Source organism: Cuculus canorus, chromosome 8, assembly GCF_017976375.1.
Source record: "Cuculus canorus isolate bCucCan1 chromosome 8, bCucCan1.pri, whole genome shotgun sequence".
In the NCBI taxonomy this organism is placed as follows: Eukaryota; Metazoa; Chordata; class Aves; order Cuculiformes; family Cuculidae; genus Cuculus; species Cuculus canorus.
The window spans coordinates 10537919-10564407 of record NC_071408.1 but is presented as its reverse complement, the minus strand read 5'-3'; the positions used below and the strand labels follow the sequence as shown (position 1 = coordinate 10564407).

Sequence of the window (26489 nt, the reverse complement as noted above, 5' to 3'; positions counted from 1 at the left end):
CTGAATGCCAGGCCTTATCCTCTTTGAAACAGCAATTCTAAGGCCAGCTCATGGAAATGTGCATTTTTTTTTAAATTTTTGTTAATTTTTGCCATTCAGTGGATTTAAGGATAGTCCATGTTTTAGTATTTCAGTTACAAAAAGAAGAAGAAAAAACCCTTTAGTTTTGTGTTGTGGTTGTGCTGAACGGCTGCACAGTGTCCTGTCCAGGCAAACCTTACTGCCATGCTGTGAATCTCTTCTTGTAGGGCAAAGGAGCAGATCAGCAATCTGAAATGCTTGAAAGCAAGCATCATCTGTACTGAATTCTGGTGTCTTGTCTGTGGTTTGACAACTTCTGTCAATTCCATGGTACTGCTGTCCCCAGCACAGAGTGATGTTATTGGGGATTTGACTGTAAACTTATGCAGGTTCTGGGCAATAAAATAGCATGTAAAAATGCGTGCAAATGCTCTCAGTTCTTCTTACATATGGATCTCTAAACCCAGCAGAGAGTGTCAAAGCCAGTGCTGAGGTGGTGGCATGCAGCACCATGTTGCTGGGAGCAGAATAAGCCCCGCTTCTGTGCTCGCAACCAAACTGTTCTGAGAACCTGTGTCCTCAGAGTACAGGAAGGCTAGCAGGCAAATCTGCAACTGATTCATTGTGGTCTTCAAAGCAGCTGTATTATAACAGCTCTTACGTTAAGTACAAACCCCTGAGATCTCTTACAGTAGCCTGAAAGTTGAAGAGAAATTATTGTGCTGTTACAATGCAACATTACAAACTAACCCAAGATAATTATCTTGGTTGAGGGTTGGTCACCCTCACTATTCTATAACTGCACCTTATTTGTAACTTAGTTTGTCAATCTTCAGCATCAACCATTCACCTTGCTAAGCACTTGTAAATTGTATTGATCTCTGTATTACAAAATTCTGTATTACAAAATGATCTCATGGACATGAAGTCATAAACTATCTTTTGATTACTTAAATAAATTTGGCCTTTTTTAAAAAAAAAACAAGACCAGAAGTCTTGGTTTAGATTTCTTTGAAAATCAGTGACTATGGCTCCCTTCCTGAATTCTGATAATTATGTGTTCCAATGCAGATTTTTATCCCAGCTTAAAAATACTTTTTAGTACTTATAGCTAATTACTGTATTTTATTCAACTCCTCCATGCATTGCTGATTTTCTGGTGAATGCATTCTCCTCTTTAACTCAGCTGCAGTGAGTTATGCTTTTATGCAGGTAATAAGATGAACTGTTTATAATGTAACTTCCATCATCTGAGTTTCTTTGCCACTGATCCTTCAGATCTAGCTCCCTGCTCCCTGATAACCATCATTTCCATTATGTCTGCCTCTCCCAATAGCAGAAAGCTCGCATAAAGAAACGTTTTTCTGGATCTACAGCAATTTTAAAGGGAGGCAGTTCCAGAACAGCAACAGATTCTGAGGAAGCAGTTTATTTGACTTGGGCTGTTTTCAAGGAGATTACTGTTCATACCTGCAGGTTATCAGAGTTGTGCAAATGCGGTGAGCAGAATGCTAAAGTTACAGGTTTTGTTCTTAAAAACTTATGTTACATCTTTGTCTTGTATTATCCCCATCTATTGTGATACTGTATTTCACTTAACAGAAGAAAATAATGATCCAGTAAAAAAACATAGCATATAGTCACATCTAATAGTTGCTTGCCAGCAGTACAGTGCTACGTACCGAGATTGCTGACTGCTTTAAAGAATCATTGTGATGCCTTTAGTAGTTCCTTAGTGTCAGAATAATGAATCTTGTGTGCCATGTTCTGTTAAAACCAATTTACAAATAGCAATGATATTCTAGATCTTCATGGTTGATTTTTTGTGATTCAATGACTAACATAAACTGTAATTGTAATTCCTTTCACTTGTTTGGTCGTTGGTGGGCTTCAGGTTGTATTGCAGTTAAGGTGTTACACTAGGCTAAACACTGTAAAATGGATAGCATTTTTTCTTCCTTTTCACTATCATCAGTCTTTCACAGTCATATCAGACCCCTAATGTATCAGCAGGCTTCCCAGAGCTACTGGTTAAAATTACCTTTGCTTTTGGTAAACTATGAACCTTCAAACCTCTGTGTTTTCAGCTGCCCCCTGTGGATTCTGTGAAGCTGCTTTCTGGTACATTACTCACTGCCAGCTACTTGCGTGATGTCTCAGAGCAGCAAAGGCAGTGCTGCCGTAACCAGCTAAGAACCAGATTACTGTTAAACTTAATTTGTGTGCTTAGATGAATTCTGCCAACAAAGCATCAGAATGCACTAAACCAGCGCATTAATTAATGGATGCAAAGTAAAGCTGAAAGTTTTCAGAGATGTCTAAGCTCAAATTCTTGGGATAAAGAAAAAAATAAAAATCAACGGGGAAGCACAACAGTAAGAGTTAATGGTTTTCACAGCACTCTAGCATTTTTAATTGCCTTTCCCCAGCCTTTCTGCTTTTAAGCTCTTGATCTTTCACAGTCTGAGTTCCAAGGAGTGGTGACTTCTCAGGCCACTGCTAAGGGAGCCTCTGGGGAGAGGGGATGCAGCACCCTCTGCTTTCCCAGGGCTGGAAGTCTCTCCCTAAGAATTTAGGGGGACAAATCCATTGTAGGATGCAATATGGGACCTCTGTCCTTGCATAGTTAGAGATGTCAGCCTTTCTGAAAGATAGGGCACATTGTCTCTAAAGAAATACCCTTAATTTTTTGGAAACAATTAAGAGTAAAATTATTAATCTTATTAATTAGAACTACTAACCTGATTATTTAGGTTTGGAATTACTTAACATATTCACTATACTTCCATTTCCAGTATTGCTAGAAATGAATTTTGAATAGATGAGGCTAATTCAGAAGTGTGAGGCTCATACTGTAATTTTCATAATTTGCAGTGAGGGAGACTGTTTTTTCTCTGGCTGTGTTGCAAGACGTCTAGGTTCAATATAAGGTCAAGGTGTGTGGAATTGACAGAATTCAATTGGTTTTCTTCCTCAGGATTCAGTGGTTAAGAAAATATTCCACACAAAGTCAAAGTAAAAATTAACACAAGTCTGTGACACTTTGCTTTTGAGCAGTCATCTGTGGGGATTAAGGAGAAAGTTCAGAGGTGATGCACCAAAATTGCCTCTACTGTTATTTTTCATAACTCTTTTCTTTGTTGATCTGCCACATATTAACCTATCACTCGCATTTATTTATTTTTTTAACCTGGCTTTTTTTACAGATCTGAAACATCTCTCTGAATTTCTCTTTTCCGAGTAACTTCTGACACAGATGGGTAGGGTGTGATTAAAATCAAGAGGGGAGATGTTCTGGAGTATTCAATGCTTTTCCAGAGTCCATGGGTTGGAGGCAGGATTAAGCTAGGACAGTCACAGATTTGGGAGCTGAAAAGCCCTCACAGACTCTAGTCCTGCAGCAGATGGCTAAGTCACTCCTAGGAACCTTGGCTTCTGCTGGGCTTGCAGGTTTTCCTGTCTTCCTCTCTGGGAAGCTGAAGATCCTGGATTTCAGGCTCAGTGTTAGTTTCAGATAGTCAAACTAAATTTGTATTTGTTAGTTTCAAAAGCAGCTTTTTCAGATTTATATATTCTGGAAAGGAAGAACAGATGTCTTAATAAAAAAAAACAACCAAACAAACAGACAAAAAGGAATTCAAGCCCTGGAAAAGAATTTCTAGTTGTTATTTCCAACAGCAGTGATAACAGTTTGGAAAGGATCAGGGATATGTGTGTGTGTATGTACTATGTTCCCCTGGTTTGCTTCAGAAGAAAATAATTACTTTCCAGTTTGTTTAATAGCAACAATTGGAAGTATTCTGCAACTGAATAATTGTCATAAATAGATATCAGTATTGAAACCAAAGCTGCACTAGATGAAATAGATACCTAATTGATATGTATTTCTATCAAACTGTAGAGTCATAAGAACAAATTGAAATTATATGCATAGCAAAATGAAAAATACAGAAAATGGAAACAAGTTCTTTTAGCCAGGAAAACTGTACTTTTACTGCTATCTAACAACAGAAATTTTCATTCAAAAATATTTGTGTATTTATTGCAGTTGGTACACCTTATTATATGTCTCCAGAGAGAATACATGAAAATGGTTACAACTTCAAGTCTGACATCTGGTCTCTAGGCTGTCTGCTGTATGAGGTAATATTAATATGTACAGCGAACTTAATAACACTGTTGTGCATGCCCCTCACCACCCCTCCAAATGTATTCAGTACTGTTTTAGGATCTATTTCTGTATTTTTGTTGTTCAGAAAAGTATATAGCATTGTGAAAAAGTTACTTTTCACTTATTACACGTCTGTCTTTCATATTAGTATTGAGAACTGTGATGTAACTTCAGCATATAAAATACTTTTATTTGTGCGTTACTCAAGACTTGCTTTTTACTGGGCTTGCTGCAAAGCTTTTACAGCAATTTCTTGAAGAGTTGGCATAACTGAAAGATAAAGAAATGAATAATGGCAAGCACATCTAAAATTGTTCTAGGTATTTTAATGGCCTTTGAAGTAAATGTGTTTAGAAATAGCAGGAGAGTATGCAACTAATGCTTTCAAAAACTATAGTAGTAGCTAAATAGTTATTTTAATACAAGTTTCATAGAAACATAGAATCATTAGGTTCACAGAATCACAGAATCACAAGGTTGGAAAGGACCCATTGGATCATCGAGTCCAACCGTTCCTAACACTCCCTAAACCATGTCCCTAAGTACTTCATCCACCCGTTCCTTAAACACCTCCAGGGAAGGCGACTCGACCACCTCCTGGGCCAGCCTGTTTCCAGTACCCAATGACTCTTACTGTGAAGAATTTTTTTCTGATATCCAACCTGAACCTCCCCTGACGGAGCTTCAGGCCATTCCCTCTAGTCCTGTCCCCTGTCACTTGGGAGAAGAGGCCAGCTCCCTCCTCTCCACAACCTCCTTTCAGGTAGTTGTAGAGAGTAATAAGGTCTCCCCTCAGCCTCCTCTTCTCAAGGCTAAACCTTCTCAAGGTTGGAAAAGACCATTAGAGATCGACTCCAACTGTACCTGTCTACTACTAAATCATGTCCCCGGGCACCTCATCTACCCGCCTTTTAAACACCTCCAGGGATGGGGACTCAACCACCTCCCTGGGCAGCCTGTTCCAGTGCTTGATAACCCTTTCTGTGAAGAAATTCTTCCTAATGTCCAATCTAAACTTCCCCTGACACAGCTTGACACAATTCCCTCTTGTCCTATCGCCTGTCACTTGGGAGAAGAGACCAACACCCACCTCTCTGCAACCTCCTCCAGGCTAAACAACCCCAGTTCCCTCAGCTGCTCCTCGTAAGACTTGTTCTCCAGCCCCTTCAACAGCTTCATTGCCCTTCTCTGGACATGCTTCTGGACCTCAATGTCTTTCTTATAGTGAGTGGCTCAAAACCGAATACAGTATTCAAGGTGGAGCCTCACCAGTGCTGAGTATGAGGGAAGAATCAGTTCGCTGGTATTTCTGGACACACCGTTTCTGATACAAGCCAAGATGCTATTGGCCTTCTTGGCCATCTGGGCACGCTGTTGGCTCATGTTCAGTCGGCTGTCGACCAACACCCCCCCAGTCTTTCTCTGCCAGGCAGGTTTCCAGCCACTCTTCCCCCAGTCTGTAGCGCTGCATGGGGTTGTTGTGCCCCAAGTGCAGGACTCTGCACTTGGCCTTGTTAAACCTCATCCCGTTGGCCTGAGCCCATCGATCCTGCCTGTTCAGATCCCTCTGTAGAGCCTCCCTGCCCTCCAACAAATTGACACTTCCCGTTTAGTGTTGTCCACAAACTTGTTAAGGGTGCACTCGATCACCTCATCCAGGTCATTGCAAAAGGTATTGAACGGGACTGGATTCAGCACCGAGCCCTGGGGAACACCACTTGTGGCTGGCCTCCAGGTGGATTTAACTCCAGTCACCACCACTCTTTGGGCCCGGCCATTGAGCCAGTTTTTAACCCAGCAGAGGGTGCGCTTGTCCAGGCCGGTGGAAGACAGTTTCTCAAGTAGGATACTGTGAGAAACAGTGTCAGCGGCTTTACTGAAGTCCAAGAAGCCTACATCCACAGCCTTTCCCTCATCCGTCAAGTGGGTCACCTTATCATAAAGGTGATCAGGTTAGTTTGGCAGGACCTGCTTTTCATAAACCCATGCTGAGTGGTGGGTCTGATCACCCGATTGTCCTGTGTGTGCTGTGAGATGGCACCCAAGATGACCTCCATGACCTTCCCTGGTACTGAGCTCAGACTGACAGGTCTGTCATTTCCTGGATCCTCTCTCCGGCCCTTCTTGTGAATGGCTGTAACATCTGCCAGCCTCCAGTCCAATGGAAATGCCCCAGTCAGCCAGGACAAGCAAAAAAAAACCATAAAACATAACATAAAAAAAAGTTACTGTGTACTTATTACTACTAGCTTGGGTTAATTTTCAAGGTAATGACTAATGCACAGACATATGTAACTTTTCTACTCTTTCTTCTCCTCCAGTTTGATAGACTGTTGGTTAATTTCTTTATTAATATGGTCAAGATTGGTAGGAGACAGATAATTTTGAATGATAGTATATTCTGAGAAAAAATGAAGATATAGGGCAAATTGAAATTGGGGTGAGTGAAGATGTGAAGAACAGGTAGTCTTCTAAGGCAACTACATCTTCAAAGTTCTTTGCATATCATTTGTTGATCAAAGACTAAACACTGTGTTTGAATGATGCTGGAAAAAAAATTCTTTCTATCAGCAACAAAGTGAAGTCTTCCTAGTCATGTTGCAGATAAAAACTAATATACCCAGCTCACTTCTCATTTACACTGCAAGCCACCTGCCCTAGAGAACCTCATGTAACTCATGTTTAAACACAATTGGCACCTCCCTTCTTATTTTAGGATTTCGTAGAAAGCATTGCCAGCCTGTTTAAGTTGTATGTTACTACTAGGTGAGTTGTCTCTGGTAATATTACTTTACTTTCTATCACTAACATGTTACTTTAATTATTAAAAGGGCAGATAGCTATATTGCAGTTCTGCAGAGTTTACACATCTATGTATAGTGGTGGCTTCTAAATCTTTGGGAGAATTCGCTGGAATGAAGTCTGATACCTGAATAGCAAGCATTTAGAATCCTGAACTGAAACTTAATCCCAAATTGGGATTCCTTAGTACTGACTGGGACAAGTGCCATCAGTTTCAATGCTCTGCTTTACACACTTGCACAAGCAGAAGCCTGAAAGATAACATAACGGTAGATAAATTTTTTCAGTTTTACTATTGCTTTTCCCTCTTTTTCTTCAGGATTTTTTAAAATCCAGGAAAAAAATAAAACCTTGAATAACTAATTATTATGTAAAATAAAGCTGGTTTTAGGTTACTTCTTCTCCGTATATTATACAAAATGAAATTACTGGATAAAAATCTATAGCACTTTATTAAAGATTTTTTTTTTATCGATCTTGCGGCTTTGATGCTGATACAGTTTGTTAAACACCCTTGTGAACATTAAATTTTTCTTTGCTGCGATAAATAATTTCAAAATAGCCAAATATCTTAATTCCATTGATTAACTGAGAATCGTTAAGTACCATTCTTTCAAATTTATCTGGAAGTTCTACCAGGGTAGCACTTAAGTTATGGTGTTGTGTTGGATTTTTTCTTAATGTAAGACTAGAGTACTTATTAGGATAGTTATTGTTAATACATGTTATATAGCTATTGTATATGCCAGTGTATGCATCTATAGCTTTTCATTTTTTTAGAGGAGCGTTTGTCCTATTTAGTTAATTCTGCAAAATACCCAACGTTTGTGATGGGAATTTTTGGAGGGATGTTTATTTGGTGATCATTGAGATGTAATTTTAAAATTTAGGTATATTAAACTCAAAATACATGCTTAGCCATTTTTCTCTCTCTTTTTTTTTTTTGTTATTTGAAACTGGTTACTTAAGGACTAATGCATGGTATTTTTGTTATCTGTTGCAGTTTTATGCTGGGTATCTTTCTTGTGATATGTCTATTGCCTGGTTTTTTAGCATGTTTTATTATGTCGATTTCATGTTGATATGTGCTCTGGATTCTCTCCAGCTTAGTGGAGAAAAGCTGTTGGCACATTTATCACTTCTTAATAAATGCTTAATTGCTGCTAAACTCTTTTCAGTTATATTTTAATTAAGTTTAGAGTAATTTGCACAGTGTATGTTGTTTCTAAAAATTATTTCTAACCTACATGGCAGTTTATTATTCAATGCTAACTATGTGGCCAGTAAGATTTTTTAAAGGCATATTTAAAGTCTGATTTTTTTAGGCGCCCCAGGTATTTCTGAAACCTCAAACCCACTACCACTGGAGTTTTAATTGGTATGCAACAAAGTAGACTTTACTAATTAAAATCAAGATGCTGTGCTTTTGCTACATGGACCTTTACATGGAAAGTAGGTTTACACATTCCTTTTATTGTTCAGCGTAGCAATTGCATCCTTACAGGGTTGTAGGTTGGTGGCTTACAGTTCAGAAAAAAAAAAAAAGGAGGGGAAAAAAAAAAAGAGAGAAAGAGAGCTGCCACCAGCCCTGAAGACAGACAGTGGGCTTTCGTCCCTCAGACACCCCCAGAATACTAATCAGGAAAGTCAGACCCTGGAGGTCAGGGAGCAAGTCAATCATTCTAGTGATCGTCTCAGTGTGGAGGATCAAATTAGCCTGAAAAATTCAGCTGCTGGGAGGAGAGGGCGAGCAGCTGTCAGGGGCAGCAGCGAGATGCACTAATGAACCAGATGAATAGTGCAAAAGCTTGAAAATAAAAACAGGACAGTTGACATTTTTCATCTGTCAAAGCAGGAGATGCATGAAAATATAGTATTCCTGTTTTAACTCCTTAGGGGACATTCAGAATTTTTTTAACACTCCACAGCATTCGAACAAAAGTACTTTTTAATGAACACCTAGAGTACGAAAATGAGTATCTGTGCATTTGTCTAGAATTTCTGCATGCGTATAGATCCTGCAGTTGATTTTTCTTTTTTTTTTTTTCTTTCCTTCTTTTGGTCTTTAGCTTGCATTTTTAACATTCTTTTTAAGGTAAGAGACAATGTCATGTAAATCCAAAAATTAACATTATTTTGGTAATACAGAGTTTTTGGGAGGAGTGTAGGATGGAAATGTAGTATGGTATTTGTTTTGGGAGCTTTAATAGTATATATTGTTACTCGATGGTAGTATGCAGAAGTACTGAACTGTTTAGCAGCATTTTTAACAGACGTAAAGTAAATGTAAGAGGGTTTTTGTAATTTTCTTAATGCATTGATAGCAGTGTATAGACATGAAAGAGTTAAACTGGGATCTGGAAGACCACAAGACAGATGAGAGCCATTTTCAGCTTGTCCTGTCCCTGCTGAAGCTCACTGAGTAGCACAGCATGGACTACCGTGTTTCACACACACTCTGCCTGTCTAGGGAATGTACACATTGTCCTTCCAAAATCAAACTTATTAGCACATGTAGAAAAGGGTGACTGACTTTGGGGCAGCACTGCACTCAAAGCAGCATTTGTGCTGCTGCGGTTCAAAGACTTAGAGGGCTTTGAACAGAATGGGGAGATTTTAAATGAATTTTTAAATTTGTAATCCTGCTAACCAGGGTGTTTGTTTCCACCTTAAATGTCAGGTTGTAACATTGTGGAAATAAAGCATAAGTTTTTTCTAATGCTGGCTTTAAGCTGATAGTTTAAGTGTTTTCCAACAGATATTCTTATTTTTGTGTTACAATTGTAAGTGAAAGTCACGAGTACCAGTTCTGCACTTCTGACGATGTTTTGGGATATTTTTTTTTAAGTCTTTTTGAATGACATACTAAGTTATGAAGTTTCGGGGTGTTTTGAAAGTCGAGACGTTATTAACTTTAGTTTTCTTGTTTTAAAAAAAACCCACTTTATCGAAGCCTAGTGTAATAGATGTGGAAGATTACAAAATCTGATGCTGTTATCAAGCATTTTCACCATACAGTATTGTGTGAGATCAGATAGTGTTTTAAAATAAATTACATGTTTTTTTTCTAAAAGGTCTTCAAAGGAAAATTATATTGTGGGTTTAGGCTTTATTTGTCTCCCTTGTGGTGCAAGGATGCTTAGTGCTCGTAGCACTATCAAAAACTACTCAATTCTTTCTCATACTCTATTAATAAAATTGTTAGGCATACAATGCAAATATTGCAATACAAGGACTGTGTGACAGGTATGACTGCATGATGTAGAATAAATGCACACACTAGTTACAGTAATGGTTTTGGAACTTCTCTTTTTAGCACTGTGGTACTTCCAAGCAGTGAATCAAGAGTCATTAAAAACCACTTTGGATTTGTTAATATTGTAGGGTTTATGACAAAACAGGTTTACTAAGCACGAAAGAAAACTGTGCATTTTCTTTAAACAGATGGCTGCTCTGCAGAGTCCCTTTTATGGTGATAAAATGAACTTGTACTCCCTGTGCAAGAAGATAGAACAGTGTGACTACCCACCTCTCCCTTCAGATCACTACTCAGAGGAAGTAAGTAGTTTTACTGTTCATGGACTAGATCCTCAGTTTATGTAAGCTGGCACACTTCCAGGGGAGTAAATGAACTTCTGTGCTTTTATGTTATTTGCAGATTATGCCCGTAAGTGTTTGTGTGTTGAACTTGCTCAGATGTTCTCGTCAAAACAAGTTTCTGATATGATTTTGAGTTCTGGGGGACTAGCGATGGAAGCCTCATACGGTTAGCTTGTTAATTTCTTTGAGCTGCCTTGCGAGTAAGACAAAAAGCTTTCCCAGAATGCATGTTCTATGTGTCAGAATGGGACTGAGTCTTACATCTGTAGTATGCTTTTCTAAAAGCACAACTATACAAGTTTATATTGCACAGTAAATTAGTGCATCAGCCTTGCTTCTCTAGGGGCTTACATTAAAATAGATATAATGTAACCTGCTAGTAAAAATGAGTTGTTTAGTTCCTATTTGCGTTATAAAACTGCAGTGTGCCATTTGATACAATTGAACAGCAGTTCTTTGGCAAGAAAGAGTGGTTCTTGACAACACTAATAGTAAATTTTAGAGAAATATAGACAGACGTAATATAATTGAATTTAAACAATATACTCGTGCATATCACGGCAGTGTTTGTTTTAAGCTGATGGATAACAGTTCTTTACTGTCATTAATGTATTTAAGGGGAGGTACTTGCTTTTTTAAGCTCTAAAATGAAGAAAAACCTAGGTAAAATAAATGTTTTTCTTAGTGTGAGTAACAGAATGGAAAAATATAAACGCTTGCTTGTTAATGTTCCAAGATGCCAGCTTTGAAATACTTTCCTACTTTGAAAAGAACAGGGCAAACTGATAGAAGCTGTAAACCTAAGAACGGGTGTTAGTAACCAATTCTAATTGAATTCAGCCTACATGAATTAAAGATTACTTTGAAAAAGCAAATAAACACGAGCACTGAAATACTTTTAATAAACCTAGTGTTGTACAATTTCACTTACAGAATAGGGGCTGTAGTTCTGAACATTAATTTTCCTTTACATTCAAAGACAGTGATTGGACTATTAATAAAAGATTACTGCCCAGTATTTTGTTTTGTTTGGTATTTATAGTGACAATTTTTCCCCTTTTATGAAAAAAATAAAGGGCTTAAAAAGATAACTCAGTGATGTTACAAAGGACAAAATAATAATCTATTGTGTAATTTATGCACTGTAGCTCTTTGTAGGTTTCCAGTTAGTTATTTTACCTGGGCCGTTTTTAATTATTATTTATTGTAGACTCTAAATACGGCAGTTCATATAACCAGTTTCAGAACTGGAGGCCTGGAAATACAGTAGGGTGTGAACAATAATGCAAAATGATAGCAAGAATGTCAGGGGCCGTTCTTTGTTGTGTCATTCATACTGTCTTCCTTTTTCCATGAAGCGCATGAATATTTCACATATCTGCATCCTCATCCTCTATTCTTCTTGACTAATTTTCAGACTGTCTGAATTTGCATTTCACATGGTAGCTGATTAGGAGATGCCGAGTGCAGCAGTGAAGCCTCAGCAGGCGGTTTCCATGGTGACCTTCAGCAGGATTTTAATGATGATACCACTAGTGGTTCGTTGAAGTTGGCCTGCCTGCAGGGCTACTTCACTGCAGCTAAGTGTGAAGTTGGATATGCGGATTCCCAGCCAAGGGGCAAATATCAAAGTCTGGCCCCGATAGAAGGTCTGAGAGTTTGGATGGGGAAAGAGATTCCACCTTTTACTTACATCTGTATAGTTTCTAGCATTGAAAACAGATGCAGAGCACAATATGCTACGTTTTCTTTATTTCAAAGCAGACACATATTTCTGCACCTTGGATAAACCAGTTATTTGCAAAATGCACAAGTTATTTTAAAACATAATGAGAGAATCAGAGCGATGATGGGTAAGGTAAGAAGAAAGTTCTGAAAACAGATACTTAAAAGAACTAATCAATTTTGGAGATTGTAGTGGGGGCATTTTTACGTTTTGATATGAAGACTTGTGTCTTCACTAAGGCAAAGGGAAAAATAAATATCTTTGTTAGTTATTGCACCAAATTATACTTTTTTTTTTTTTACTTGCTTGAAAATAACACTTTGCTGGCATGAACTGTAAAAATTAAACAAACAAGTGTTACCTGTCATATTAGGATACTGTTCTGTTTCACCTGTACTGGAAAAGTAGAGATCAAACCTTTGACTAGATTGGAGGCACACTGAGCGAGTGGTAAAGATCAAGGATCACTGAATAGTAAAAACCACTTTGTATTTTATAAAAAATAATTTTCTGTAAGAAAAAAATCACTGTTGTGTTGATCTCTACATCCTCCTATATAGGAGTGTAAATACTTTCTTTACAAAATACAACACAAGAGGTTTTTAAAGAAACTTTTTGTAAGTAAATTTTAAATTTTAATGAGTTTTAAGATGTGGCAGTTCTCTAAATTTTGAACTCTATAAACTAACATTTTAATAATGCATCACATCTGCGTCATCACAGAATAGTGTGACAGAAAGATGCACCTTAAGGTAGATGGGCAGATAGATTTTTTTTTTTTTTAAAAAAAAACCCCTTTGATTAGTAATTCTAAAAGTCTAATATTTCACAAACTTCCTTCAGCAACAGAGTCATCAGCTAAGTTTTCAAATACTGAACAACTTTGAACGTCTCAATTTTTGAATATTCCTAAAGGATGTCTGATATTAAGGGTTGCGTACTTAGTGTTTAATGGAAGTGATTCTGCTTTAGGGTATTCAAATGGGGCTTCCTCACCACCCCTAGTCAATACTCTTAAAATCCTGTTAGGCAGTATTGGTATTGTGTTGTTTTCATGATAGATGAAGTTTTTCAATCTTTCCTTTCATTAAGATGCATTTCTTCTAAAGTTGACATCCAGCTTCCTGCCCAGATGTGGAGGCTGAGCCAGCAGGGCTAGAGTGGCAGTGTTAGTTCCCAGCAGAAGGGCTTGAGAACAGCACTAGAAGAGTACTTCAATCTGGTCTCTTCTTCAGTGTAAGAAGAGTTTGGGGGTTTTTTTCCCATCCAAAATTTCCTATAAGAAATTTTTTCTTTTTCAGCTGGCTAACATTGCCAAGTACTTGCCTGTCGTAGTTCTGTCTTTCTACCCTTCCTCCTGACTTGAGTGATAGTTATTTGTTTCATAGCTGAAAAATCTGCTAAAGTTAAAGAAAGTGTGTCCCACTGCTCCGATGTCTGGCTAAGCTCCAGGCTAAAGACAGTCATTGTGCTAAGTGCACAGAGGAGGTTAAGAACAATAAGCAGCTGAGGAAGTTTGCAGCTTGGGGATGCAACAGGAGGTCCCTCCATCTCAGTCACAAGTCTGTTCTGCCTGTTGGCCAGTCTGTGCCAGATAATAAAAAATTACTCTATCTCTAATGAATGTCTGACTTTAGAATTCCATGAATCTTCCCATGATACTGTTGAACTCTTCTGCTACATTGGAAATTTTATTATACCTGAGGGGCTGAAATATGGATTTCAGGTTTATTGAAATGAATATTCCTGTAGGAGGTAAAGGAATAGTGGTATAACCAAGTACTAACATCCAGCATGGTTCCAGTTTAGGTCTTGAAAGGCTGTCTTCCCATATAACTGTTTTCATAATACAGAGCAAAATTATTCTGTCTTCTCCCAAAGCTTTGTTGTTCAATAACAATTTCAAAATCCTTGAACTCTTTTGAGCCTTTTTCGGGATCTGTACCTTCCTTGTGCAGTGTCCCAAATTGTCAGGTCAGCATTCCTGCCTTACGACTGAGATTCTGGGTTTGGGAGGCGGGGAGGAGATTTTTGTAGTAATAGCAGTGACCAGTATTTAAATGCTAAAACTCATAGCCAAAAGAGATCTGTGACTCAGTGGTTTATTTTATTACAGTAAGTGAAGGTTGATCACTAATTGAGCTCAGCTCTTGCACTATGTTGGGAAGAGAATTTCTGAGTACACTGATGAAGTGACCGTCCCATTACTGTGAACATATTCTTGTAGATCCTTTCTTGCATCTAACAATAGTAGCTACATATGCATATTGATTAGAGTGAAAAATAAGCTGCAAAAGCCACCAGTCAAGACATCATGTGGGTGAATGGATTTGCCAAGTGTACGTACAGGGATTAATAGGACCTAAAGCATTCCATGTGTTTAGACCTTTGAGTAATGACTATGCTTTGCTACAGTGGCTTTCTTAGCAAGGAATCTTCTTGGTCATTTTACTGAGCTTCGAATTTAATATGCTGTAACAAGTAGCGATGTAACTCAGAAGGAAGGTCTTCTGTTTAATGACTTAACAGTTGAGTCTGAAATTGATTTTAACATGATAAAGTTCAGTTTAGAAACAAATCCCCCAGGCCAGGATGAAAAGACATGGAGTAGCCTACTGCAGGTAATCGAGGCTTCACATGCTTTTCACAGGTAAATTTTTTTGAAGGTCTCCTTCTGTTGTTATACCCACAGTCAAGTTATCAATGTATAGCTGGTAAAACCAGGAGAAAGAATACCTGTTTCTCCTCTGATGATAGCTTTGTAGGTTTCAGTCCTTCAAGTTCTTTTAGGAAGACTTTATGTACTTTATGCAGTTCTGTTGAATAGGTGGAGGTCTTCATAGAGGAAGATAAATGTATACACACAAGATGCTATGTCATACTCTTCAGGTAAATTACACTTGTATTCTCTTTGCAAAATGTTTACTTGTTCGAGAGTAATTTTAGGCCTGGGTTTTTTCAATCTTCTTCATTCTTCCCTGTTTTCCATGCAGGCTGCCTGAGGTGTTGCATAGCAAGGTGCTTATCTGTGCTAATAAATTGTGCCTGTTCCTTACACTGTGTCCCACCTTATTCTTCTACAGGAGATTGTTTTGCTTTGCTTATTTGTATTACACATTGGCAATTATTATTACTTACAGTAGATAATGATTTTCAGCATTCTGTTCTCCATATGATTGGGAGTTACTACAGGCTTAGAGTTTTTCCTGACAGTGATATTGTGTTTTATTTATTGGCTGCCAGAAGCAATACAATGGCTTTTATAATTCCTTTAGTCAAAATATACTTAGCATATTTAAGATTCGAATAGCAAGTCTATTACAGATCATTTTGATTTAATAGGTTTCTTTTCAATCCAGCAATCTGACCACTATCTTCAGAATTACTGATCTCATATTTCAATATTAAACTCTCTCCTTGCTAAAGAAAGGAGATGTCTAGCGACATTGGTTTTGTACTGCTAAATATGAAAAACCTGTGCATTGTATACAATTTACAATGTTTCTGCAAGGGATAATGGGCAAGGCTTTGAATAGTAATATACAATGTTTCCTGCTTAACTTTTGGTATTCCTATTCTTGTGCATTTAAATTAATCTTCTGAAAAGTGAAAGGAGTGTAATTATAATTTTAAATCCTTCTTGGTCTTCCTATTAAAAGCAGGAAGGAAACTCTCAGATGGCAGATTTGAATATGCTATCTATGTTACTTTTGAATAATCATGGTGATGAGGTCGCTCTGCTAGATGCAGTGATCACAGTATTTTTCAATAGTCACACCTAGTGGTACTGGGAGGGAGACTCAACCAACTTTGACTTATTGCCATGGAAGGGCAGATTGCAAGGTGTTGGGCTTTTTTGGTTTTGTGGGTGTTTTTTCCCCCCCACCCATGCCATAAGAGATCCAGGAGGATTTGGCAAATCTACTCAAAAGAAGGAAAAGCTTCAAGGTTGTTTAAGGTGCTCTTGCAAAGGATTGTAAACATTTTGATAAGTTGTCATGTCTACTTTACCAAATGCTTAGGAGATGCACACAGTTTAAAATAAGTGACCTATCAGAAGGTTGTCCAGACTACGTTAAGTTCTAGTGTCAGCTGAGGCATATCAAGTGAGGAAGATAAACTTGCAATTGTTTGCTAATTTGTGGAGGTGATGAGAACTGTCTGAGTGGTGCAGAAACTCTTCGGGGTTGCTTCTGCTGAGTATGTGCACTGTAGAAGGTCTGATAAATGTTTGTGGAAACATGGAGTTTTGTAGTCATATTCATTTGTTTATTCCCAGATAGAGGCTTCCATGAACATATTTGTTGATTATGTGCTGCTTTCTATAAAGAAAAAAAAATCAGTAATCTAATCCCAAGAATCTGTACTGGGCCATGAACTAAAGGTTATTTATTCCAGTATCCCGTTTCCAACATTAGGCAAGTGGAGTAACAGGGCCAGCATAACGTGATACTTCCCCAAAATACTTTCCCAGCTTCCAGGTTTGAGTTGGAAGTTTTCCTTAGTCAGAGGACTTTACTTTGACTTAGTCAGAGTAGAGCTTTTATATTAAATAGCCCTCAATGGGTTTATTTTGCTCAGTTGCTTTCTGCCTCTGCGTGTATCGGTAGCTTCTAGCGGGAGAAGGTTCTTCAGGTTAACTATGCAATACAAAGAGTGTCTTTGCCTTTTGTTTGTTGGAACCTGTCATGCAGCAATGCCGTTCATTGCCAGCTAACTCTTGTATCGGGAGAGAATGAGCAAGCAGTCCCCGTTTACCTTCTGGGTGCAAAAAGCACAGAAATTTTCATTTAAGTTATGTGTATTGGGACTAAATGCATGTCTAAAGTTTTATGTTAAAAGGATTAGAACTTAAATCTGCTCCTTAGTTTTTCTGTAAAACAGCACAAACTGAAAAAATCCTGGGAGTATGTTGCATAAACGTTTGCATAGAACTATGTGCAGTGTGCATCAAGAGAGGGTGGGTAAGCGTGTGTGTTTATGCAGAATTGCTATGTTTGGCTAATGTTTGCCACTCTTATTAATTTGAATTTGATAATGCTCAAATACTAATTGACAGGATTGTTGGCTTTTTTACATGTTATTTTCCTTTCCTAGCTGCGACAGTTAGTTAATATGTGCATCAACCCGGATCCAGAGAAGCGACCAGACATAACCTATGTCTATGATGTAGCGAAACGTATGCATGCACACACTGCGAGCAGCTAAACAGACATCAGATCCTGAAGAATAAAGCGGAGATAACCAAGTGTTTTAAGTAAATCAGCCCACCTCTTTGTTTATATGTTACTGAAATGTAATTATTTGAAGCTTACTGTTGTGCTTTGAATTGTAAACCGATTTATATACAAGCTTTGTTGTATTATGTTGATTTCTGTTTTTTGTATTTTTACTAACTTGCAGTTCTACAACAGGTTTAAATATGTAAAGCATAACATTGAAAGATACCAGGAACCACTGTTTTCCATGCTAAGTGGGTTCAAGTATATTTTCTTTAATAACAAATTTATATTCAGTTGGGCCTCAGTTCTAAAACACAGTTGCACTTTTGCACACGATACAGATATTAGGCTTGTTATCCAGAAGCAAAATGTCTGAATCTCTCACCTTTGTACTAATTTATGGAAAGTATGAATCATCACAGTTAACTTTATTTTAATCTTTGTTCTGAGAGGGACATAATTATTATAGAAGGTTATTGTATTTTCTTTTTAATTGTAGTTTGCAGTTCTTACCGTAAGAGTAGACAGGTGATTGGATTAGTACTCTGCTTGCCAAATGTGATGGGAAAATAGTTTCAGGAAAAATTATCATGCTGAAATTTTTGTAACATCCCTTTTTCTTTTGCTGTTCTGTCATAATACAAATTAAACATTTGTTGGAGGTTTTCTGGGAAAATTTGAGGTGTTGATTCTGCAGTCTGATCGTTTCCAATAGACTTGTGCAGCACTGCCCTGGGGCAATAGGACTCTGCATAGTTAAGCCTTAAAACCATGCAGATTCTTCTTGTAGCAAATGGGAGTCTTTTGAGGCTAGTGTTTATGAGACTGATTAAAAAAAGTGATCTTTAAGTCACAGCTTCCCAGTTGTTTACATCACTGTAGATTTTTGTGTTTAAAATTATTTGAATCACAGTATGCTTAAATTTTAAATTTTTTTTAAATCCAGAAACCCTTCTTTAAATGTGCAGTAGTACAGTATAATACAAAATGTATTCTTCCTGAATATTTGGTTTTGTATACTTATATCCTGAGAATTAGTTTTATATTTAGCAAAAGTAAATATTAGCTTTTATGTTTAAAAGAGAGTTGCCACGCCTTCATTTGGGAAATATATATATTTGCAAAATGTTTTTACAAATACCTTTATTAGTTAAAAGAAAATTCAGAATATTCTTGTTAGACCTTAATACCTTTTTGGGTATGCTTAAATAATATTTTTATTGTGAAGGAAGGAAGATGTCTTGTTTTTAAATGTGGTAAAAATGGAGAATGAACTGAAATGTCTTGTTTCAAGACTGCACTTTGTATGCAGAACTGTCAAAACATAATTATACTGGTGGTATTGGTATACGGACACTATTACAGTCAGTTAATCTTTTTTTTCCTCATGTGGGTAAAAGAAGTTAGGTTAAATAAAAGCAATGGTATGTACGTACACATTCACATATAAGTTCTAGAGGCAGTCTGTTCTCTGCAACTGCGCAGAATTTTTTTTTTTTGTTTCTATGTGCAGCTTTAATTTTTGATTCATATAATACTGAAGAATAAAAATCCAGCTGTATGGTTTGTTGCATGAAATCTTCAAGCTTATACTAGGAGTTTTTCTGGTTTTGTATTTTTTAAAACTACAGATACTATGGAAATTGTTTGGCAAAACACAAGAATTTTTCAATAGTATGGGGCAGATCAGAGCTTATCTTAATTCCAGGTTTTGTAGGACAAATCCTTAGTTTTCCTTCTAGCTTCTGTAGGACTTCAGTGGAAAAATTTGTAGGGAGGAAGTGTTAGAGGAACCTTGGTTTGTGAATAGCAGCCTCTAGATTTTTCATGTATTATCTGATTGTTGAATTTTAAAAATGATGGTTATGTTCTGTAACAATAGTTCACATGTCATAGAATGTAATGGTTTGTATTGGAAAAGGCAGCACAATACTTGCTTTACTGCCAGGATTAGCTCTTAATATGCACAAGTACTCAAACCATTATTTTTTTTCCTGAAATGTACTAGAACATTAAAAAAATCACTGAAAACCCCAATGCAGTCAGGCTATTTGCATGTAATATTATGCATCAAGTATTGACCTTTTCCTGGAAGAAACCAATAATAGATATTTCCCCCCCCAACACTTTCTGTCTAGAAGGACACATTGGCTAAACAAATCATGCGTTAAGAGTCAGCAAATGTGGGTACTTAAGCATTTAAACTGTTATTGGTTTTAATATTTATTTTAAGCTATAGTATTACATGTTTATTTTCTTTAAAGTGATCATGTTACGTTTCTAACCAAAATGTCTGACTAGCTCCTCCTTTAATCTCAGTAATGCTACAGTATTAACTTGCTTCATGAGTGAAATTTGTGCTTTGAATTACATTGTGTAAAGTCTTTGTCCTGCCTTGAAAGCTCCCCTGCTATGCAGTAGTCTAATCGAAATAAACCATACAGATACTAAATAGAATGTAAAAATTGATAGTGTTTCTATTGATATTTTTCAGACTTTTTTTTGTTACATATGTACTATATATATGTTACAGTAGATATTACCTATCTTGTCAACAATTACTGCTTCCAGTAGTTGATTATAGGTGAGTTTTTCTTGGACTGTAACAAAAGAAAGTACATTAAAAAATCTTTTTGTATTATTTGTCAAAAAAATCTAAAAATACTACATTGGATATAGTCAAAATAAACCTAAATTTAATCTAAATTATAATTTAATTTTTAATTTAATTTTTAATCTAAAATGTAAACACAAATTATTTTCAAACCATATGAAGATATCTGAAAAGCGTAAAAACAACGATGAACTGGCATTATGGTCCCAGTGCTGTGAGCTCCTGTTTATACACAGGCTGGTTTGTATGTAATTTTGAGTGAACTTCGTTTATACGCAGGAATAAAAAGTAATCATTAGCATATCTGGAAATGGCACGCTCACTTCTTACGCTTTTTGTTTGTTACTGGTTTGGTAACAGGGAATAATGTGCTTTCCTCCCCCCTTCTGTTGCACTCTAATGATCCAGTTACCAACTGTACGAGCAGGCAGTAGGAGTATGTTGTCTTTTTGTAATGAGCGGAAACTTTAAAAACATGCCAATGTACTGGAAGATGAAATACAGTATTAGAAGTATCAGAGAAGGCTGGTGTTTGTTCACGCTCACGATTAAGAAAGCCATAGAGTATAATTCTTGACAGAGGCTTAGAAATGGAGGAGGACTACTTATGCCAGTGGTTTTCGGATATCTCTGAATGGGACCCAAAATCGCAGTACGTTTGTTTTCAACAATCTGTCCACTTAATCTCTGTCTTTGCTGTTACATCGCAAGATGAGAATCTTAAATGATGAATTTGAATGCTGGTAGTGAATACTGCATCAGGTATTTGAGCTTCTAGGAACAGGAGGTTGATCCGAAGGCCTTCAAATGTTGCTTTGTGGAGAGTTAATTTAATCTTGGAAGTAAAGATTCTGGTTAGCAGCATTCACTGCTTTCATCATTTTTAACACTTTAACAGTCGAAAGTTTTTTCAGCTCTGACATAGCCCCTCCCCCCGTCATCTAGCCAGTGGCAGTGCTAGTCTTCTGGATTTCTGATCCCTAGTTTGGTCTGAGTGAACAACTAAACCTTCCTGGCAAGACATCCCAAGGAGGGAAGTGCAGGGTGCTGTGTATGCCTGGTAAGGTGTTACTTATGTTTCTGAACGTGACTGAAAAACAGATTTTTTAAAGTTCCTTATCAAACTTCTGTTCCCTTCCTGAACACTTTGTTCTTCAGTTGATGCTTTTAAAAAATGGTTTCCCTTTCAATTCACTTCTGAAATCCTATGATTTCTGTTTTCCACTGCTTCTGCTCCATCTACCCTGTCGTCTGCTCTACCCTCTTCGTTACTTGAAGCACTCTGTGTCTAGTTTTCCTAGTGGCCATTAGTTTGCTTGTGATTTTGCTAAACTCAACCCATTTCTGTCTTATCAAATTTTATCCCCTACCATGGTCAAGCCCTACATTTTTTTTTTTTTACTGATAAGTACTTAACTCTGTTGTTCTTCATTCTATTTTCCAGCCTGATGCGTTTGATTTCTAGTTTTAGACTGATTTTCTCACTGCCTCAATCATTCCTGTGACCTTGTCTTTACTAAATACTGTTCACTTTATTATCTCTCATTTCTAAATTCCCTTTCTCTGATCACTACCTTGCTCTCTTTCAGCTCATCTGTCTTTCTCTCTCCTCTACCCTGTCACTCACTCCTTTTGGGATCTCCCATCTATTAACCTTTCTGACTCCTTCCTTCATTGGCCTCACTTCCTTTGACTCACTGGTCTTTATTTTCATCTCTGTCTATTTCTCTTATAAATGGTTTCTTTGGTTGCTTCTCCACTACCCTGCCTCCATTCCTCTCTCTAGACATTTCTTTTGTGTTTTCTTAATTTCCGTTCCTGCCTTTCCAAATATCTATGAACACTATGTCAGCACAACACAGCTTTGGACCCAGCTCTGCCTTATCTCTTTTCATTCTCCTTCCAAATGGACTTTTTAACAACTTTTATCCCACCTTCTTTTCCTGTTGCACTTGCTTGCAGATGTGCCGTTCATTTTTAATTCTGTTCATTCTTGTTACAAAATGTGTCTTCAGAACCAATTCTGATTTTTGCATGATGAGATCCTTTTCAAAATGTTCTACTTCTCAGAAACTGTTTCTAAACTGGACATTTCTGCCTCTTAACAGACAGGAGTTTGCCCCTTTTATTCTGTTTCTTTTATGTTTCTCTCCTTTCATTGAATGACTTCTTCCTCTTTAAATCCTCCTCTCATTTCCTTCATTAGCAACCAAGTTTCTCTTTCCTCTGTCTTGAAGGGGTTGGCACCCATGATCCTAACTGGTTCTCTTTTTTAAAACTTTGCTCCTTATTTCCTGTTTGTCATCCCCTAATTTCGTGTACTTGAGTATCCTCACTCCAGTTTGTTTTCAAATTTTTAGTTTTTCACTTTTAATTGAATGTGCAACCCCCCCCCCCCCAGTGCTTCCTCCCTCCGTGTGGTACTCGCAGAGTTCTATCTCCAGATGATTCCCTGAGTTATCCAGCCACGGTCTCAGACCTGTTCAGATTCAAAGATCCTATTTTTATTCCTAACTGCTCTAGACCATTTTCTAACATCCCTGACATTTTACTTGCCTGCTTTCCAGGGCTGCAACCTTTCTGTCTCTGACACTTCTTCCATGTTTGGGTATCAAATGTCTCAACGTTGTTAGTATCAAATTCCAGCCCTCTTCACTATCTGTGTTCTTTCTTATCTTTTATCTTCACTGTTTTAACCTCTGTGTCATTTTGACTTCTTTTCTCCCTTCAAAGTATCAAAATTGACAAGACTAAACTACTGTCTTTGGGCTTTAGCTGTTTCATGTGCTGAAAAAGAAACTCCACCAAATTACTACTTTTTTTTTTTTGTTTTTAAGACACTTGAGTCCCACAGATTTGGTCTTATTTCAGGACTATAGTGCTGGAGTAGATTCTATTCTTCCAAGTACTTCCAGAAGTCCTTGAATATGGGTCCTTGATTTAGTTTTCTACTGCTTCAGAAGTTTTTGCTCTTCATTTCTTTGTATTTACTGTATATAACTTTGTCTTACCTTGTTTCTGCACTCACAGCTAGCAGTTGTTTTCTTGTTATAGCAACTTGATTTCAGTGCTTTTACCATTGCTTGAAATAAGAATGTACTTAAGAGCTTCACTGGCTGGAACCAGAGTGTTGTGCACTTTGTTACTGTCCCACCCCTTAAACTGGCGTCTTTTCTTTATTGCCCTCTGTATGTTGTTTATCTGAAGATACGCTATATTACACTGTGGAGTAGTGTAGATACAGTTGAGCGAGTAGTGTAGATACAGTTGAGCCACCTGCAAACAAGGTAGCTAGTACACTTGCAGCTATACTGCAAATTCTTATCAGCAGCCAGTTTTTTGTCCTATAGGTCTAGAACTGTGCTCTGCTGTACTACTTCTCTATCCGTGCTCCCCTAATGTAAAGCCAAATCAGATCTGCCTGCGTGGTGGACTGCATGTGTTTTTGTGTAGGTGCACTATTTGACTTCCCAATTCTAGCAGTCTTTCAGATTTGGAAGACGTATGTTTGCAGAGATTCTCTGTTGGTCAAGTTGTCTGACTTTTTGGACTGCTCTTAATTATCTTTACATATATATTGAGGTTGAGAAGCAAAATTCTCCATAAACAAAGAAGTTTGGGACTGTAAGATGTAGAGGTGAATGTCAGATTCAGTTTGTGTGTGAGTATATGCACATTTAATCACTGTTTATTTGCACCAGAATAATTCTTTTCCCTTAGAGGATCAGCTGCTTGTTAGCACAAAACAAAGACTTTTATAGTATTTTTCAGGATTTATATTTATTTTTTGTTGCCAATTTGTATCTTGTCATACCATTAGTTAGTTTGTTGTTGTACAATTGCCTTAATGATTAGTAGAGGCCTTATACCTTTTGTCTAATTGAAATTTTCTGTTCGTATGGAAATAAGTTAAGAAATTAGTTGCATTGAGTCTTTCCTAATAGTTCTGCTTGCTTTGCATTTAAATCCTAGCCACAGAAAGAGGTCTTGAACTGGACAGAAACAGTCCCCAAGATAGAGTAGAGATGTTTGGGGTTCCCTGCTTCCTCTCCACCCCCTAGCTCTTCATTATCTGGCTTCTCTGGTGCACTTGCTGGGAGCATGGCACTGCCAGTGTATTGAGGGCTAATAGAAGCTTGGAAACTAAAGTGTTTGTTACCTTGCTTGTCTTCCTGTGGTGTCCTTTCTCAGTGTGAATAGGAAATCTCCCTTTTAAAAACGTCTAGGAAGATCTTTGGTATTGTTATACATTCATTTATTGCTCTTTCCACATTTGGCATTAAAAATGTGTGTTTGCTGTTACAAAGAGAATTTTAAATCATGCAAAGGCTTTTAGTTTGCCTTTTAATGTGGTGTTGGTACTCTTCTGTACACTTCATTTGCTTTGATTTCAGTGATGCTGGACAGTTGATTGTTAAAGATGAATATTGCATTTTCGGGTAAGATTTTGTTGGGAGAGGGGAAGAAGGGAAGCCTTCATTGATTTGTTTTAATTTGGCTGTTGATTCTGCTTGAACCAAATTGTGGAATCATTCAAGTTGGAACGAACCTTGAGAGAGGTCTCTAGTCCAGTCTTCTTCTGAGGACAGAATCAATGCTGGATTCAGACCAGGGCTCAGGGCTTCAGCCAGCTGGATCTTGAAAACCTCTAGAGAGAGAGGTTCTGCAGCTTCTCTGGGCAGCCTGTTCCAGTGTTTAGCGGGCTTCACTGCAAACCTTGTTTTCCTTATGTTCAGTCAAAAACTCCTCAGTTACAAATTATCACTGTTGTTTGTTCTCCTGCCACTCCTGAAATGTTCTTTGTATTGCAAAAAAAGGTAAGTCAGATATTGAAACAAGCAGAGAACATACGATGTTTTATTTTTCTGAAACTGTTGTTACAAACAAATGAATATATTTCTGTACTTCTGCATCCTGTATGACGTGTACACTTTATTCATTTACTACTTGAGTGTAAAATAAAATTTTTGGCAGTAAAACTTGATTTAGAAGTTCTGTGATCTTTATGGCCTGGGTGGTCTTTGTTACCATTTAAATCTGCTAGCTATCTCCTCTAGAGTACAGTTCTGCCCACCTTGGTGAGCAGAGAAGTCAGGATCCTGAACGTATCTTTGCGTTTCTGTCTTCCGGAGCCTACCTTCAGGAACGTAACTTTCCACTGGGGATGGAATGTGAAGGAAGCTAACGTGGGTCAGAGTAACTGGTTGTTATGCGAACTGTACTTTTAAAGTCTCACGTGCTGGTGGAAACTTGCCTAGTGAGATTTATCAAAACTGAGATTTGAGGAGGAAAATGACTGGTGGGGGGGAACGAGGACACAGTTGTCAGAGTAGTAGAAGGTTTTGGTACATTTTCCTGTGGGTTAAATCAGAACTCAAAATTTGAAACTTCTGACCACAAACTTCTTGGAAGCAAATAAAGAATATGATGAATAGATTCAGTTCCAAATTTGACAAAAAATCAGTCTTATCAGACAATTCCCTTAAACCAAGAAAAATTTCTTGATCTTGGGGAAAAAAAAGCATTTAGCAGTTACTGATCTGGCAAGGTGATGGTGGCTGTGCATCAGTTTTGTACTGGAGCTTTTACAAGGTGTGTGTTTCCCTTGGTGTCATAGCTGTCCAGGCTGTCTGGCAGCTGAGTCCTTTGTCTGCCTCATTCCACATTAGTGCAGCATAGGCAGCAGAGGGAACGTGGTGACAGAGTGTGCCTTGTGCAGGATTCACTTCCAAGCAGGTACTGGCACGAGGTGGAGCTGCACATGCTGCTCCGTTCTCGTGCTTCCCAGCACCAGCCATCTAGGTCAGACCCTGTGGTGCCAGCAGAAAGGAAAGTTAAAGATGCTGTATAAACCCACATCAGATGTACATCAAGTCCACTGTGGCAGAACTTCTGATTTTCATTAATTTTAATGACTTAATATAATTCAAAAGTTTAAAGAAAAAAAGAGTTGCAAATGATTTGGAGCTTTTACTCTTACAAGGTAATTTCATTTTGCATGATTCAATATGCCTTCTTAGCAATAATGATTTTTTTTTCTTATTCTAAACAAGTAATTAATTGAGTATGATTTCTCCATACTGTGATCTGTTAGGACTAAAATTCTTCCTGCTATACTTTTCCTCACTGGTTAGGGGGAATTTGAAAGTTTGTTTTCAGAAGCACAGGAAGAGCCAATGCAGTCGCACCAATTTCATCCCCCAAAAGGAGAACTCGTGCTTGAGTCCAGTCTGAGCTGCTGTAACGGTTCCACTTGTAGCTGCAAGGGAATTTCTCCAAGGCAGAAGCTCTGCTATGCAGTCACAGGCAGCTTTCTGAGGACCATCTGAAAAA

At 37.7% G+C, this 26489-nt stretch overlaps 1 protein-coding gene across 6 annotated transcripts in view; it reads left to right on the top strand.

The window, feature by feature from the left end:
* Positions 1-25130, top strand: part of NEK7 (NIMA related kinase 7) — a 76446-nt gene extending 51316 nt beyond the window's left edge. For 5 of the 6 annotated variants that reach the window (XM_054072872.1, XM_054072873.1, XM_054072875.1 and 2 more), the window contains 3 exons: positions 4070-4164; positions 10439-10552; positions 17418-25130. In XM_054072872.1, coding sequence (XP_053928847.1) covers positions 4070-4164; positions 10439-10552; positions 17418-17528 — 320 coding nt within the window. In that variant the 3' untranslated portion in view covers positions 17529-25130. Of the gene's footprint in view, positions 1-4069; positions 4165-9063; positions 9090-10438; positions 10553-17417 lie in introns of all 6 variants that reach the window. The other variant, XR_008450958.1, reaches the window with a different exon arrangement.
* Positions 25131-26489: the final 1359 nt, after the last annotated feature.